General features: G+C 33.6%; 1 protein-coding gene across 1 annotated transcript in view; it reads right to left on the bottom strand.

The window, feature by feature from the left end:
• The window catches only part of LOC100548996 (dynein heavy chain 8, axonemal), a 44,356-nt gene that overhangs the window by 3,979 nt on the left and 21,627 nt on the right, over positions 1-18,750 (bottom strand). The window contains exons 23-34 of the mRNA XM_010706919.2: positions 17,922-18,043; positions 16,362-16,477; positions 14,866-15,068; positions 13,874-13,947; positions 11,191-11,343; positions 8,661-8,816; positions 6,871-6,987; positions 6,103-6,204; positions 5,562-5,722; positions 1,564-1,720; positions 846-998; positions 563-752 (exon numbers count right to left, since the gene is read on the bottom strand). Coding sequence (XP_010705221.1) covers positions 563-752; positions 846-998; positions 1,564-1,720; positions 5,562-5,722; positions 6,103-6,204; positions 6,871-6,987; positions 8,661-8,816; positions 11,191-11,343; positions 13,874-13,947; positions 14,866-15,068; positions 16,362-16,477; positions 17,922-18,043 — 1,704 coding nt within the window. The remainder of the gene's footprint in view (positions 1-562; positions 753-845; positions 999-1,563; positions 1,721-5,561; positions 5,723-6,102; positions 6,205-6,870; positions 6,988-8,660; positions 8,817-11,190; positions 11,344-13,873; positions 13,948-14,865; positions 15,069-16,361; positions 16,478-17,921; positions 18,044-18,750) is intronic.

Below are 18,750 nucleotides of genomic sequence, written 5' to 3' on the forward strand. Positions count from 1 at the left end.
TGCAACTTGCACTTTGGAAACGGATAAAGAGTTCGAAGCCACAGGAAAAGCAGGAAAAAATACATTTTCTACAGAAGTTCTATCATTCCTTGCTACAATATGGCAACAAGATAAAGCACTACATTTATTAGCTGTGTTTTTTTCTTTTAATGTAAAAACTGTGACTGTGGGTCAGACCACATGGCTATCTGTATCAGCATCCTGTCTCTGACTCTAGAAAAAAAGGAAGATGCTTACTAACACAACATTAGAACAGGCAAAATGACTCATAAATCCTTTTCCTTCTGTGATCTTCCAAATTCTGTCAGTGCGGAACTTAGGAATCTCCCAACTTGAAGGTTAAGTTTAGGCAATCATGTTCATAGCTGCCTTTGAACTGAGTTTCCCATGACTTTGGCTAATATCTTTTTTTGAATGTGTTCATAACTTCCTCTTCTACGATGTATTCTGACAATATTGGAAAAAAAAAGCCCTTTCTAGGTGTAATATTAAATTAGACGTATAGTAAAACCCATGAAATTACGGTAAATACATTATTACCCAAATCCTTTCAGTACTCTACCTTGTGGATTAAAGAATCCAGTCATCCAAAACACATTTGGTCTTCCTTCATATATCCAAGTAGAGAATTGAGTATTTCTTTCCAGAAATTCAGTAAACCAGAAGCCCAGTGTTGAAGAATCCCAGGATACTCTTTTCCATACTTGAGGAATTCGAGCATCATACATATTATCCAGTGCATCTCTCAAATTCTGAAGGGGTGAAATGATAACATATGATCTAGAACCATCAAGGTAGTAGCTTAAATAGAATAATCCATTCATAGTAAATGTATTTATACTTGCCTCACTCATAATAATAGTCCCTTCTATGGCTAATTTAAGATCATTCAAACTGTTGCGGACTATTGTGATAACTTTTTGCATTCTGTCAATTTCTTGCCGAAGAAAAATATTCATAGAGTTGAGTTGTCCCATTTTAATTAAACGAGCTTTTACCTAAAATTACCCAGAAGAATGAGTTTAGTTAAATATGAAATGTTAAGATACTGTGAAATACTGTTGACTTATTCAACAATATAACTCTTTGTTTGAGAAAGACAAACCATAGATTTATACTTTGAATTATTCAACTAAAAGTTCTCACCTTAAAACCATTGCAGGTTTTTGTTGTTGTTGTTGTTGTTGTTTTTGTGTGTGTGTGTGTGTCTGATACTACCTAATTACTCATGCACTAGACCAGAACAACCTGGAAGGACCGAGGAGACTGCTGTCACAAAAAGCAAAGATTGTTTTTTTGTTGTTGTTTTCATATCTAGATGTGGAAAGCACAGTCTCCAGACACATCTCCATCATCTTTTTTGCAGCGATAGAGATAAAAGTGTTGATTCCTTACTTGAATCTGCTTGAATAGGAAACTGAATGAATTTAACAAGGTTTTTGTGTTTTTTTAATAGGGTGGATGGGAGAGGGGAAGACGTGGAGATGAAGGGAGAAGTTGGGGTCTTATATGTGAAAATTCAACAGAGAAAGAATAGAACGAAAACTACTAAGATGAGCTTGCCTCATGAGGTATATAATCTGGTGGAAGTTTCTCTAGCATATCTTCAGCTAAACGATAAACAATTGCTTCACGAGTTTCTCCAGGTCCTGCTCCACTTTCTTTAGGCTGAATATTGGTAATAGTATCTAGAACATCAGCTGCTGTGTTACTTTGGTATCTACAAGGATAAGAAATGTGTTATAAATTACAGAGGGCTTTTTAATGGTTAAAGCATATGCTTGGTAGAACACAAAATTTGAATGTGTGGAAAAAACATACTGTGTCACCAGGTTAATTTGAAACTCTCAATACAAACTGTTTTCCTGTGTTTACTGTCCCAAGCTGAACACACTCTTTGTGAACAATTTTTGGCTTTGTGTGATTGTAAAGAATCTGGTCTGCCATCTACCCATCCTGTTACACAGTTGTTGTTTGTCTAATTCAGAGTCAAGAAAAAGAGAGTGTTCTAGAGGTTACTTCTTAACCTTTGAGAAAATGAGATTGCAGAAAAACTCATCATATGATTTCTAGGGATTCTAGTTTTGTTACAAGAAGGAATATTTATTTATTTAAGATACTACTTAGAAGTAAAATGCAGAAGAAGGAAAAGGTGGAGGCATAACTCTGCATACTGCCTCTTCATTAATTAGAACATTCATTCTTTCTTGAGGCATTATTTCAGGATTAGTTATAGAAAAGCTGCTAGATTTGTAACACTGGAGATTTTTTGTAACACTGGAGATTAAAACCTTCTATTAAATAATACAGCATGGGCAATGCTAATTTAAATTTATGTTCTTAATCAACGCAAAAAAAGCATAGCATTAATGGTAAAACATACTAGAACACATCAGTTCTTCAGCACAAGTAGAACAACAGAAGTACTTTTGTTATAATGCTAATACGTGGCATAGCTTTCTCTCAGGCTGTAAAAAAGCAAGCATAAAGTCAATCTGTTCATATTTCAGTGGTGGCATTGTCTACTTTTACCTTATAGCATAACATACGTGAGGAACATACAGCCTTGCTCTGGCTCAGAACATACATTTATTACAATTCAAAGCATAATTTTACATGCCAGTTTTACTTTTCAACCTTCATCTGACATCCATCCCTCTTATTACTTTGTCATACATAATTATATAAGAAATGAAATTCCACAGGCTAGAACATACGAACTCATAAAGAAAGTATCTAAGATTGAAGATAGTGTCATAAGACTACAGAAGCTAGATACTGTGCATTTCAACATAAACCTTTTTGAATTCAATTATAAGACTATAAATCAGAAAAAATAGAAGACATTGTATGGCACTTTACCTCTCAGAGGATATAATTTCTGCTTCTGAATGTAAGAATGGTGGGGCTCCCATGGTTTTTAATAACATTTGACTTCAGATTCAAAACTCACAAGCTGTTTTCCATTTATGCCCCTTCATTTAAAAAATGACATATTTATTCAAGACTACATACTGTCATAGAAGTTGGATAAAATAAGATTTCTTCTGGAGTCGTGATTTTGTTCCTAATTTTGGTACCATATCACTGCTTCTAACCCCTTCTCTTTGACTCAGTGACCACACAACTACTGGCAGAATAGCTATGAAACTTTCCCCCATACTGCAAGTTCCATGATTATTATGTTAATTATAAACTAAAATACAAAAATGTTTGTTCTTTCTCTGTGTCTAAACAAAAATAGAAACTATCTTAAAAGGAAGCAATATGTAAACTTTAGGGAAAAGCTGATAATACGGAACAGTTTTTGAAAAATATTCTCAAAGTAGGAGACTCAAAGGGAAGTAGTACTCCTTTCTCTAATGACATTAGGTTGAAATCTTCTGGAAAGAAGGAAAAATGACCTGAATCATCTGAAGAATTTGTTTCTCACAGAGACAGAGTTTGGTCTTAGCAGACTATCAAAATTTATGCCATTAGAAATTTTCTGTACTGGAAATTGAAACTAAGTAAAAAATATAGTTGGAAAGAAACATTACCTCAAATGTGTATAAAAAACAGCAGTATCAATTGCAACATAATACTAAAAAGCTTACATTCACCAAGGAAGGGAGAATGGGAGACTGTACTGTTTTCAGATAGCAGATTACAGGTTGCAGTAATTCATTTAGATTTAAGGCTTCAGTATGGAACCAGCTGGTGAAGGGAATTTGAGAGAAGGTGGTCAGGATATTACTTGCCTACCCCGGCACCTGTTAACAATACTGCCTTTGCAGAATTCACATAGTAAGTTAAAAATATTGCAGCGACTTCAGATGTTAAACTCAAGAGGATGAAAATACTGACATTCAGTGAAATCTTAGAGTTGGAACACTTGGATCAAACTTTTGACTGATCTTGAAAACTGTTCCACTAAGCCAGAGATAGATAGGTCATTATCATCTTTGGTAATGATAACATGGAAATGTCTTGGCTGCCTCAGTGTTCCAATGCTCAGTTAGCTTTCTGCATAGAATCATAGAATGGTTTGGGTTGGAAGGGATCCCAAGGACTACCAGGCTTCAAACTTCTGCCAAAAGCAGGGCCACAAATCTCCAGATCTGGTGCTAGAGGTGGTTGCCCAGGGTCCCATCCAACTTGTCTCGAATACCTCCAGGGATGGAGCATCCAAGCCTCTCTGGGCAGCCTGTTTCAGCAACTCACTACTCTGTGAAGAACCTCAGTTTTGCCTATAACATTCTGTGCTAAGACATGGAGAAAAACATAAAACTATTGATAAATCTTCCCCTAATTCTAGAGGAATATGTAAAAAAGAAATCTCAAAACAACAAAAGAATCAGGAATAAGATGATGTGCCAAGTGGAAAAAAGAAAGAAATCAATACTAGAGATAAACAAAAAAACTGTTCCTTCTCACTAAAGCTTCCCCAGTATTATTAGTTTCAAGTTTTCTCTAATAAATTACTCCTTCCCTACAAGCCTGATTTCAGGGCCAAATTTTCTCTCTCCTTAGAACTTCGTTTAGTTCCAAATTAAATCTTGGATTTCTTTAACCAGTTATGGAAGGGAGATCTTGCAAGTATAAAAGAATGACTTTAAACAGAAAGAAATACAGTGAATCGCTCTTTGATTGCCTTCCTCAGAAATACACATTTACAAGGGTAGGTACTAGGTGGAGGTAACAATAAAATTGTGTATTGTTCTCATAGTATCTTTATGAATCTGATATTTTTATATGATATTCAACATCTCAAATCTGAGACTGAAAAATCCTGGGAAGTTATTTTGTCCAAAAATGTTAGAAAATATTATGTTTCCACAATAGTCAGGCACTTTAATATTTCCCATGCTTTAAGAAACAATGAATGAGAACATATTGAAAATGCAATAATTCATGGCAGAATTAAGAACTTCAGTGAAAGTGAAAAATGATTCACAATCTTTTGTAGGGTATATAACACTATAAGAAAATAAAAGCCAGGTTTTACAAATATTATTAAAGATTTAAAAAAAAGAATTAAGTCAAAGATAAAATTTTAAATTGAATTAATATTTGGTGAGATTGAAAAGTCTCTTTTAAATAATGGGAATGACAGGAATGATGGCAGTAAAAAATTGTAGTTATATGCAAAGGCATGCTGTAAACCAAATGACAGTCCAGAGAATCATTTAACAATAGTGTACACTAAAAACAATGGAACAGCACAAGGCAAACATTAGAAAATTTCTATAGTTGAAGTGTACAATTATTACTGTACACTTGAAATTGAAATTGAATTTAAATAGAGATGTTTCATAATGCTTTCATATTTAAAATATAAAAAAGCACATTAAAAAAACAACACTAATAAGTGAGTAAATTCTGACTACTTTAAAATAATACGTAAAATGTACCAGAAGACACTGTGTTCATAGTCAGGTACATGCATATGAAATGTTCTACCTCAATAGTGAAATTCACATGAATCCTGGATATCTCTTGAAAAATAGATATTTCACAGAGATTTTGTTTCTTAGCACTAATTAAGAGTCACTAGTTTCAATATATTGAGTGCCACTTACGTAATATCAGCATTAGGATGGAGACCAAAGACCTTTGGGCTGTCCACAGCAGGGAGTGACTGGATGTATTCAAAATACTGGTCCAGGGTTTTGCACACTGGAATTTTATATCCAGTATAAAAACAGAAGGCGCTGTCAAACATCTTCTCACTAAACCACACCTGTGCAAAATCCAGAAGAAAGAAGTACATTATTCTGCTCCATAGAGTTTTTAATCTCAGTTTTAGAGAATAGGAGTTCTTGTTTTAGATAATACATTCTTCCTTTTTTTTCTTGAATATATAAGTAAATCATTAAGAGTTACATCTAAATTTGACTTCTAGTTATGTTGTATTTTTTAATAATTTCTGCTTCTGACTAAAGAGAAATCAAGAAAGAGAAACTCCCTGGCAAAGAACAATGTTATGAAAAATTCATTTTACTTTGATGGGTCTTACAAGCTGGTGAAGAAGTGCATGTGCAGTAGAAAGCTGGGCTTTTGATTTCTGCATAGCAACAACCAATAAAAATGATAAATAGCTGTATTTTCAAAGACTCTCACCCTTGCAAAGCAATTAAGAAGGCGCTTATCAAAGTCATCTGTGACTCGGCCTCCATATTGCACTTCTCCAATCATGTAGCGTACTGTGTTCCATGATATTCCCTGCATGTAAATAAAGTAAATCAAAGACTATAGTTAAAACACATAAGAATAGTAATTCAGATATAATCTGAAGCTCATCAACTTCTAAAATGTAAGTTGAAAAGATTACACTTGGAGCAAAAAATAATATTGAATTCTAATGTGTTTTCTAAGCCCAGCTCTGTAATTTTAAACTAGAATTGGGCTTAATATTGTTTCAGGACACACATCTCATTATGTCCTGTGTGACTTGGAATCAGTCTCAGATGCTACTGCCTCTTTTCTCTGTTTTTCCTCTGCAGTTTCTCATATTTCTTACTCAGCAAACTGCTACTTTGCAAGGAATGGCTATTCTGCATTATCAATGGGAAGCAGCAGAAGCCCAACTGTCAGCCACAAAATAATCTGATTGAATGTGTCAAATCCTGAAAAATATTTGAGCTCCCTTTTCAAAACAGATATTGTATAGATTAGTTAATATTTTGCTTATGGTACTGAAAAAAACAAGATCAAGTTCTGAAATTCTTAACTACTAAATTTTTTAACATGGAGAATAGTATAAAAAATTGAACTTTGATCATTATTAGCTGTGCTGAAGGAATAAAAATTACTAGAAACATGATGAAAAGCAATTAGAAGTACTGTATAAAGCAATTAAATATACTGTATGTAAATTGAAATATTCACCTTCTTGATGTCACATTCATCTAGATGATTTTGTATAAACTGAATGCTGGCTGTAAAGTCAGCTGAGTTAAATTCATATGGAATATTCCAACCCAAAGGCCCAAACTTTCGTCGCTCCTTAAGAATGCAATTAAAAACAGATATGTTAATGAAATGCATCATTTTGTTTCATTATTCAAGTTAAATACAAGTTAAAAAAAAAAAGGACTAAGTAACAGCTATGTGCCACAAACATATCAGTAGTTAACAACATGGTATTGAGCCTCACCATGGGGATAAAAATTTATAGAAGAATCAACAGAATCATATATTTACCTTCAATGCAAATTACTTTTATTAATCAATGTATGAGTCATAGCTTTCATATGTCTCAGGTCTACGATCAGCTTGTTCCATGAAGAATTACTTTGCTGAATAATGCTATTGTTTATTAAATGAATAAACAGTGAAATACTGATGTTCTAAAATTAACTAAAGTTATAGTACATTTATTGGACTTCAAATAACTAGATGAATAATGACTTAGAGTTGTTGACATCACCAAGCAGAATTTAGCTGCCTTAGCTACAATATTTGAAAAGAACTAGAATAAGAAAGAAAAAGAAATGCATATATATATATATAAAAACAACACTTAGACCTTTTACTTTTCCTATTTTCCCAAAGCATATATTGTTTATTATAGATGAGATAGCACTATCCAATAATACCCTGCAGAAACATAAAATGATTTTTCTGCCAAATTCTCTGAATTACTTCTTAAGCTATATTTATCGTGGCAATCTTGTCTAGAAAAGATATTGTATACTCAGTCAGTTTAAAGCAAAAGAAATGTATATACTGCTTGCTGATCGACAATCCAGCAATAAATTTTCTGAGCAGATGAACGACACAATATTTCAGATGTTCAGATGACTGAACAGACTAAGATCTTCTGCCTCTATAGGAACATTATAATCAGGAGAAAGTACACATGACAACTTTCTCACTGCTTATAATGGGTAAAAGGAGAAAAATAATTCAGAATGCAGTATATTAATAGGGACCTCCTACAGAAAGCCTTTCTCTTTCACCATATTTGCTGCACTGAAAATACAAGAAGCTCAACAGAGCATGAAGTTTTAGTAGAGTTATAAAACTATTTTGAGACTCTTGCTTAAAAGAAGGTATATTTAGAGGATCCAAATACTTGATAGATATTGTGATCTCAAATATTATATATATCATTAATGTACCAAATACACATACCATCTTGCTGCATTGATATTAGTATAGAAAACATCACATAAAAATAAGATAAAAACAAGACACTAAGTGATAGAATTTTATTTGAGAGTAGCCATCTAGAAAGTAGACAGCTACTCTAAACTAGGAATATGAATTACCTTTAAAATTAATGGGAAAAAAATTCTGATACCTCTCCAGAAAATTATTTACACCTTTACAGTGAGCTGCCTGATAGATAAACTGACTGACTGTTTTGGGGTGCTTATCTATGTCTGTTACTGACAGAGAGAGAGTTTAGATGTCACCCCTTCTGTGACTAACTTGGACAGCTAAAATTGGATGAAAAAATCCTCATTCTAAACACTGACAACATGAAAATTATATACAATTTAGAAGTCAATTAAAAGAAGAAAGTAAACCGAAATATAGATGATAGAAATTAAAGCTCCAGCTCTGCAACACAATGCTATACTAAGTATCAGAATGTGTGTTTTCTATTAGGAAACACTGTTAAAACAGCTACATTTTATCAGGACTTAATTTTCAAACCTTATAAGAAATACCTGAACAGTAGAATGCAGAAATGCTACGGTGTAAAGCAAAGGTTTCCACATAGGCATATTGCTAACATCTAACAGATCCTGATTAATTCCAGAAAATGTTCTTTTTAAACCAGCACGTACACCCTGGGGAGGTTCATTTGTGAACTTCAGAGAAACCTGTTATGTAAAAAGATAAAGGAATTGTACTTATGTACTGAAACAGAAGCAACGTACAGAAATGTCACAGATATTAGTTATAAATGAAATATATAATGTCAGTAGTTGAATCATTGTAGATTCAGAATTGATACTGCTTTACTCTGCAAAAGGAGTATGCATTACATTGGATGGCAAAACCCTATGACAAATACTTTAAGATCCTGAACATGGATTTTCTGTTTATATTGGTGAGACCCATCACTGACAAAAGTCCACTGACGTAAGAATTTTCACCAACTTGCAAGCAGTTGCCACGCTTTTCATTATGCATCATATGATCCTTTATCCCCAGTTCAAGGCCTGAATGAAAAGAACTATACACAGTAGATGGTAACTCTGTTGTATTTTTGTTCCCAAGACTTCACAGTAAATACACAGCAACCTCACCTCTCCTCAGTTCAGATCTTAGTGTTCACAGAAGCTACTGTGGACTCCGTTGCTGTGTCTGCAACAGTAAATTAGGAGATTGCCCGTGAAAGTTCCTGGGCACTCCAGTTAGCAGGCCTGGAAGCCAAACCTGCGGCTGTAAAATGCCAAAGTTTTTGGCAACAGCCCCTAGGTTTCATGCAAACTGCCTAATGGAAATGGTTTCTAGAAAACTTTAATTGTCAAATCGTATCTGCAAGTTATTTAAAAGTGTGCTAGTTACCATGAGTTTCCATGTCAGAGAATGTTATAACTACTTACTCCTCTGGACTATTGCATTCTGCTGGTTAATGTTCATGGGCACACTAGAATCTATTAGTTCAGACACAGACTGGCTTTACCAGAATCTGATATATATTCCATAAGACACTTTCAAATGCTGGAGGGACTCAAATGAAAACGAAGCATTTGTCTGCTCCAGCAGTACGCACCTGTCTGGCTGGCTTGCATAACATCACAGCATGCACTGAAGGCGTAGTGAATGTCAGGCTGCTGTAGGGCTGAATGCAAGCACGGTTGTGAACTGCTCCTACCACTGAGAGAATTTTAAAGGGCTATATTAATGAATAGGTACTTCTCCTAGCAGTTTTACTATGCCCATGTTTGTAATAAGGATCTCCAATTTCTTTTAAGGAATGACTTTTCAACTTAGTCTCACAAATTTGTATCTCCGGACTGCAGAGCCTAGGCAAGCTGTCTCAGAGACATGAGCTCTAGACCTATCTGCACATGAACACACTGAAGTTTTGGAATGAATGGGAACACTTGCTAATCAGTATTTCCATATTTTAAGGGTTAGCCTACTCGGTTAGTGAGTTTTTTTAAAAAGCAAATGACTCTCTCCTTTCTTCCAAAAATGATTTGTCAGTTACTCATTTTCTGGTATCCTTGCATATATTTTAACAGGTAATATTTTAACAGGTAATATGCCACTATAGACTGATAAATCACAGATTTGAGGTAAATGCAGTGAAAATTAATCTAACAATCCTCATAGTTCACTATTCTGAAATTTAGCAAATTATATATTTACATATCCTACTACTCATAAACTCAAATATTTAGGATCTCCTCTTCTGTTAAAAGCTATCTTCTACATACACAGTGACATACATTTCTAACTGAAAGCTCTCTCCTAAATTATTCCAGAAAGGAATTTCCCCCTCTCTTCTCCACACTGCCTGAAATCATATATACATAGGCTAATGCTTCCCTTTGTATCCTAAGAATCAACAATGCTATCTTTTTTTATTCATAAAAAATGGGAACTACTAAGAAAACTACCACTCCTTTAAAGAGGAAAGAGGTCTTTGAACACCAAAGAGTCAGCACACATCTATTACACTAGATATTAACCAGAATTATGACCTGCTGAAAAAGTACTGACAACAAAACAGTGATTTAAATGCACTTCATTAGAGGTTAGGCCATTTTCTTGGTACTGACAAAAAATGTCTCCTTAGGATCTACAGAACAACCATTTATTATTTAGCCAAAAAAGTCCAGATTACCTCTTGGTAGATAATGTTCTTTGAGCTGTGCTGTTCTAATGTGTTCTGTTCCCTTTATGTTTTATTCCAGTTAGAGAAATCTGAAAGAGTCTAAGAGCAGTCATGGGTGTTACTCTACGCTCAAGACACTGTGGTAAAAAAGGATACAAGTAAAGCCTGATATTTTTTGATTCAACTATGTGCGTACTGACTTAGTGTGAATTCACACACACATAATGCATCCTTAATTGAGAGAACTTCCAGTTACTGGTAGGAAACCTTCTGTTTAGTGTCATTTAGATTGTAACGTTCATTTTTTTTTTCACGCCCCTCTGCTCTCTATCTATTCCATTTCATTTTACATACTTAAATGGAATAAGTGGCACAAAGTGCCTGAACTAAACATTTGAACAAACCTGTAGCAGTGTAATTGGGAACTTAGGGTGTGGTTCAGTAGTTATCCAAACTCGAAAAGACTCATCCTGTATCTCAGCAGTAAGAAGTGTCTCCAGTAGTTCATCCATGAAATCCAGCCCAAGATGACAATTTTGTAGTAACACCCAGCCACCCTAAATAGGAACACTAACTATTACTTTATAAAATTAAGACCGAGTTATTCATAATATTAAAAACAACCATCTACATTAGAATCAAATTTGGTCTTGTATGTAATTTTTGAGTAAATTTACTTTTGATCTGTTTCTAAATATGTATTATCATTTGATGACAATGGCATAATTAAAACAAATAGAAAAAGTTAGTGTAAAACTTAACTTCACATTCTATAAATTCATAAAAAATAACGTAACTAGAGTCAAATTTTCTAAGTAAAGTATCAGTGCTACCTAGTGGCAAAAAGAAATAATTTCTGTCCTCTTCTGGCAAAAGACCAGTGAAAAGCAATCCTACCATCAGATCCAACAGAATACAAATGAAAAATTAACAGCTAAAATCTGAAACAAATATCTTAAAAAAACACACAAAAAAAAACCCCTGTATTTTTAATGACGCAGTTAGCATAAAGAGGTTGCATCAATACTCCAAAACTATCTAACTTCAATTAGGCTACTTGCAGTAAGCACATTTTTATGAAATTCAACCTGCTGGATATTAATTTTGTTCCTATTCAGCTCTCAATTGCATCAAAGCTGTATTTTTATTATTTTCTCCATACTTCTGCTTTAAATTCAATCAGCTTTTCTAGCATCACTTTAGAAGTCTGGTGCATCTGAAGCCTGATATTAAAATTGGACATTATTTAATCAGTTCTAAAAAGTGATGTGTGGATTTCATTACAGCTTGTAATTTCATATTGGCGATTCTGTTTTAATCTATTTAGAAAGAGAGAAATAACATTTTCTACTGAATATTATAAAAATATTTATGGTGAACTAATGACTATTAAAACAATAAAAAACAAAATAAACAAGTAAAAACATAAAAAAGCTACAGCAGAAAAAAGAGACTTTATGAAGGCTTGCTTTCTTTCTTTCTTTCATGAAGATAGAGGGTTTTTTGTTTGTTTGTTTATTTTTAGGAAGATCTTTGATCAGTGCAATTTCCAAATGAATGAGACTCAATTCTTCAAAACTATCTACATATAACACAGCAGCTTTAATCATATTATAGACACTTGGCCAGAGGCAGAAAAACCAAGATGTTTGTCTCCATATTCACAGCCTTTTTATTTTTCCTTTCATATTTGGTGTTCACACATTCCTTCCTCTCTAAAATGTGTTTACCACCAAGGGATTTGGTTCAGAAATTGATACTAACAGTTGTACTGAAGTATGGTTTTGTGCTTTCAACAGAGAGCAAGGTGTAGTTGCCCAATTTCTCATCATTCCAAGAAGCTGATGGGTGGAGACAGAGAGCCAAGGAATCTAATGGATGCCATATATTGTGAAAGATAAGTTTTAAATCTCAGATCTCAATGGATTCATCTTGAACTTTTTATCTAACTTTTCACGAATATTCCCACCGTAAGTTTTAAAGAATATAACAAATAGGTAATATGGCATGAATCAAACCTTTACTGAACACAAGTCAGTTCAGACTTCTGTAGGTGAATATTACAGGTGCTAGCTTTGTGGTTCAGAAAGGATGAATAGTTGGTTATGGTCAGACCAAAGCTATTTCATTTATCAGTAGAGTTCTTTCAGTCTTCAGTTAGTAAGTAACTTCTTCACTTTTCAACTAGTATTCTAATCCTTTAGAATTCCTGATATTTTGGGTTTACAGGCAACCATGGCTATATATCTTTAGCTGTAACTCTGTCCACAACTCTTGTGTTCCAGCTCTAGCATTCAGCTGACTGTGCTACTTTTACACTATAACTTTCATATTCTATCCAGAGTTTCAGTTACCACCTTTTCAGAGCTGCTCTGAAGTTTGAGAATATCATCTACCTATAAAAAACCCCTATAAATAAATTAAAAAAAAATACAAAAAATACACTGCAACTTGTCTCAGGGACCTCAGAAAGTTTTTCTCTGAAGTCCCTGAGACTCCGAGCTACAATGATTGACAAATAGAGAAAGAAAGAACCAAAAACAACTGCCATGGAACAAGAGGCCCTGCCAATAGTACATATGTAAGGAAGAAAATGTGAGGGGCCTCAGCCTTCTCCATCTACAACTTTAAGCTGTGTTTGCTTTGGACTTGCCATTTTGTCTTGTAGAATTTTTGCAACTTTTATGTAGCTCTCATAAGAAAAGAAAACAGAAACCAATCACAACCCCAGACGAACAACAGAACAAGACAAAATAAATAACAACAACAAAACTCCTTAAAAGAAGAGGATTCTGAAAGCCTTGCAGGATAGAATTAAGATGTTATGTTCTTTTTGCTCTTGGATGACAGTGCAGCAAAAAGAAGGGAATGGGCTGCTTCTGAAATGGTGCTCATACTGCTGGACTCCACAGGTATGGGAATATCCCCCAGAGAAATGCTTTCAAGGCTCTGGTTCTCAGAGACTTGCTTATCCTGAAATAAATCTGTTACTAGGGTAAAAATGTAGAAAAAAAAGAAAGATTGCATGCAGGAAGAGCTTTTCTGCTAGAGCAGAAAATAAATTTATATTGCAGTGTTTTTTCTCACCTGTTGCATTGACATCTGTATGAGTTTGCGTGCGTGGTATTCTTGTCCTTGACCCATAGAGATGGTCCTACATTCTGCAACAAATTTGACAGTAATTAATGAACTACTATTCTTGAAAAAATAATTCCAATTCAGTAGAAAAGAGAAGTGATATAAATACAACACAATTAAGTATGCTTATAAGAAAAAATACAAGTAGAATCCTTTCACCAGCTATAAGTTTTTTTTAACACTGAAATACTGAAACAGTTGCATTAAAACATCCATAATGATTAGTGTTTACAGAAGCAAAATACTGTGCCTAAAGTTATTGTCAATGAGAATTCAAGCCAAACTGTAATTGAGTCACAGCTTACTTTGAAATATGAACCGAGATTTTCTTTTTTTTTTTTGTAGGTGATGAAGCCATGTGAATTAACAATATCCATAATTCTAAATTTAAATTATGAGCATCTTAGTGTGACCAGTATCACAAATGTATGTATCTACATCCAGCTCAATTTGTACACACAAGTATCAAAATTTCAATACAATGTAAATACAGAGTCCAGAATATTCAAATGCAAATAATGCATGTGGGTTTTTTGTTTTTTGTTTTTTTACAAAGTAATCTTTTAAAAAGATTACATTATTTCTTTGCCTGCTCTTGATATTTAAAATAAAAAGGCAGTACTGTCATCATGCCTGAATTAGTAAAAAGTAAATCTATCTTACTATCTTACAGTTACGGGTTAAAAAACATAATTACTTGGATGTTAACAGTTTATAAAAGAAGAACAGAACAACACTGTTTGCCAACTGCACACAGAATAGTTCTCAGCATACTATATTTTATTTAATATTACCATTATCCCTAAGACAACGGTTCAGGAACAGTAATGGTGGTATAAATGAATTTTAAAAATACTTTTCAGGAAAAAAAAAAGTGAAGTTCCTTACATTACTCTTCTATATATTAAAAGTCTCAACACAATGATTAACTATTTTCCTACCCAATTTAAGCTTCCTAGCCAAGGAATCAATTTGAATAGTTGGATCAGATCCCATAGACAAGAAACAGATCAGAGGTGTTCGTGTGTCACTTTCCTCCCAAGTTTTTTCTAAATTCAGAATGACAGGTTCTGTATATTTCTCATCCAAGGAACTTGCAATGTATTTCCTGGCTTGGGAAACTGTCCGGTCTGGACACCAAGATCTAGAAATAAAATATAAATACATGAAAATACAAATTCAGTTCCTCTTTTTGTTGCCAAGAAATTCTATTTTAATCAAGTAGACATTTTTGCTTCATAATATACACATTCATATGTATATCTTATGTCTCTACAATTATAATAATAGAAAGAGCTGGTAGTCTTCCCCATTCTTATGACTGGTCAGTACTTTGCAGTTGCTTTCATTTTTGCCACAAGTAAATCATTTGCTCTGGAAATCTCTGTTCTGGGTACCTTTATCAGATGGGAGCACACTTCATTTTAAATAGAGCTTTTGTACAGGGAACACAAGTAGGGAAATATGAAATTGGTTTCACTCCTCAGTAAAATTCTACAGATGTTTCATTGGGACTGTTAGTCTTTCAAGACGTATCTCTTGCAATGAATTGTCTTGGTGAGTGGGACGAGTCCTTATTGTTGCCAGGGGGAAAAGAAAACAAACCACCACTTCTTTTAGACCTAATAGTATGACTTCTCTGCAAAACATCAATTTAGAGTCTTCTTATTAATAGATACCACTCCATCTTCTGGGTGTATAGTATGTATCAGAATAGCATTTCTTCCATCATATTCAGGTCTTTCATATTGAACAGGCTGAATCCATTCCAAATGCATTTCATGGTCTAATAATGAATGTTTTATGCAGAGTACCTGATTTATTTCTTGCAAAATTTGGAAACTACATAATGAATGCAAAAGGAAATGAGAAAGGTACACAGGATCTCATGTATAAGGAAGCTAAAATCTGCTTTGGAGAAATCCATTCATCCCAAGTACAGCCACAGTGATCTTAGGCAATGCAATAAAATCTTCTAAACTACATTTTACATGTGGGATTTTAGAATATCTGCTTTGCATTTTCACAAACATATATATATATATACACACACACATACTAATGTTCTTAATTACATAAGATATTTAGAGTAACTCATTTTAAGAAAAGTGAGAAAAGGTCATTTCAAAAACTCTCTGAATGATCCTACTATTTCATTGGCTTTCTGGAGAAGGCTGCAATGTGATCACAAGTTTCCTTTTATCATGTCATAAAAACAGCCAGCAAGCAGTTTTTTTAGAAAAAAATATTTTTCCTCTCTTCAGAGGATAGCTTTGAAATGAGTAAATTTAACAATATGACATATCAGTGAATTAATAATATCTAATATCACCTACAAAATAATTATAATTATGGTATTATGACAGTAGCATATCAATATTCTGAGACACGTGCTGCAACAATATATGTAATTTCCTAAATTTCTGAAGATGCTCACCTGATAAGTAAAAGCCTGTGGAAGGTGTCAAGTGAATCATATCCATCAGGAATAATTTCTTCCTCGGGAGCATCTTTATCATACCAATTTTTCCATCCCTTTTCATTATTGGTTATCTAAATTTATTACATTAATATACATAAACACATTTCAGCTGTAGTAAAATCACCTTGGAAATGTATATTTAAATGAAATTTTCTTATTATATTAGAATATATTACGAGCAACATTAACAGACAGCACTTGAGACACACACCAGAATTACGATATTACAATTAGAAATGCTAGTATTATGGTGCAGCTATTTAAAAATCAGTAATTAGCAGAAGGATTCTATACTAGAAGAGTACCACAATATTTTCTCTTTAATACATGAATTCATGATCCTTGAGGTCCCTTCCAACTTGGGCCATTCTGTGATTCTGAGATTCTGTGATTCTATAATATAGAGTACTAAGAGAAAAAAAACTTTCTGTCCCAATACAGTGTAGATAGTCAAAAAATAACAAATTAAAAAGAACAGGATCCTACTTGAAACTATGTCTGCCAACAAGGCAGAAAACCATTACAAACTACAAAGAAAAGATTTTAACTGATAAACACATGACTAAATTTAAACATCTCAGCAGTGTGCACAGTATCATGCTTTTTGGATTCTAGCTCCCGAACAGCCCAGAGCAGAGACCTGACTATGTTCCTCCAGCTTGCTCCAGATTCAATGTACTGTTTTAGTACCTCCAGAAACCAAGATGTGGAGAAAAATGAGAGGTAAGTATCCCGATCTTTCCTTGATACAGAGCTGGGAAACAGTCAGGACCACTTCCAGATACACCACTTAGGAGAAGATTCTGCTAACCTTCAGGGCACTAAATATTGTCACAAAATCGACTCGTTTGACCACTGCTGTAACAGCAACAGCAAGAAGGCCTCAGTGATCAGACCAAAAGTCTGACTAACATTGCTTGGCAAGAAAAGGAGAAAGGCTTAGGGAGGATTATAGCTACAATAACAATAATAAAAGATAAATTTAGCAAATAAATTAATAAACATCACAATCTTATATGTGTAGAAGTTCATGTATGTCTCAATAACAGAAATAGTATTTTCATAGCTAACTTATCATAACTGAGTAATATTTTGACCTTTGATCAGAAATTATTATTTTAAAAAACAGCAAGCAGTTTATTTGTAAAATCCAACAGACTCAAGGCAAACTAAACAACCTGAAACTCATAGATAAACCTGAAACTCATAGATAAACCTTCTGAGACGTTTTATATCTCTACTTTTTTTCCTCTCTGACTTCTATTGATTTATACGTTCTTTGGCCCTGTTCTCATTCTACCACAATTATAATAACAAAAAAAGCAGGTAAAGAAAAAATGTACAGCAAATAAATATACCCTGTTTCCCACTACCTAACTGTTCATTTCAGTGCTTTTATTCTACACTCTCTTTGGCTTTGTTCTTAACTACATTTTTCATGTGCATTTCCAATGTGAAGTATGTTAGCAAAATTATGATTAGAAACTGGTGATTAACATAATTAATAAGTATCACCTGATTCAAAATTTTTGCAAACTCTGGAAGTTTACTCAATTCCACTAAGTTTAGCCACATCATGTCAAGAATCCAGCGGAATGGTTTAGGTGGGCAAGCCTTTAGATCCAGTGCTGCACCTCCTGCAGGTAGAAACATTTGGATAAAACGTACAGACATTCCAAAGGTTTTTTGATAGTACTTATTAAATTATGATTTAAATTATGTTTTCTGGATGATGTCATTTTCACTGAGATACTGCATGCATTCCTCATGCACAGATCATTTTAAATATCAAGCATAAATTATTTTAAATAGTAGAGATAAAGTGAGATAGCTAGTAGGTCATACATGTTTTACATACTCCAACATGCAGGTGAAGAGAAGACTCAGAAATAAGACTGAAATCCAATTTTAGACTGACTAAAAAAAATATAAAGACTCCAAGTAAGTTTTTTTATCATAGTTTTCTACATGTTGTAGCTGCATCGTTTCTGGTCCTCAGCAAATTAACTAATGCCACTTTGCAGGAAAACTGGATGGTGTTATTCCAGAGTTATCAGAAATAAGATCATTTTTTGTTTAGGTAGGTGGTATGATTAATTTCATCAGTTTGCTAAAACAGACTGAAAAAAAAAAAACATCTTGGAAAAAATTATCATTATTTTTAAGAACTATGTTTATGTGAATGCATGTATAGATAACCTATACACATAAGCTATTTAAATGTTTTTTAGTTATATACACTCATCAAAACACATACATAGGTATATATTCCCTTTCAATTCAAATATTCATACTTTTATAAACTGTTTGTAATCATGCTATAGATTATGAAACAATTTTAACA

The sequence above is a fragment of the Meleagris gallopavo genome, chromosome 2, assembly GCF_000146605.3.
Source record: "Meleagris gallopavo isolate NT-WF06-2002-E0010 breed Aviagen turkey brand Nicholas breeding stock chromosome 2, Turkey_5.1, whole genome shotgun sequence".
NCBI lineage: Eukaryota > Metazoa > Chordata > Aves > Galliformes > Phasianidae > Meleagris > Meleagris gallopavo.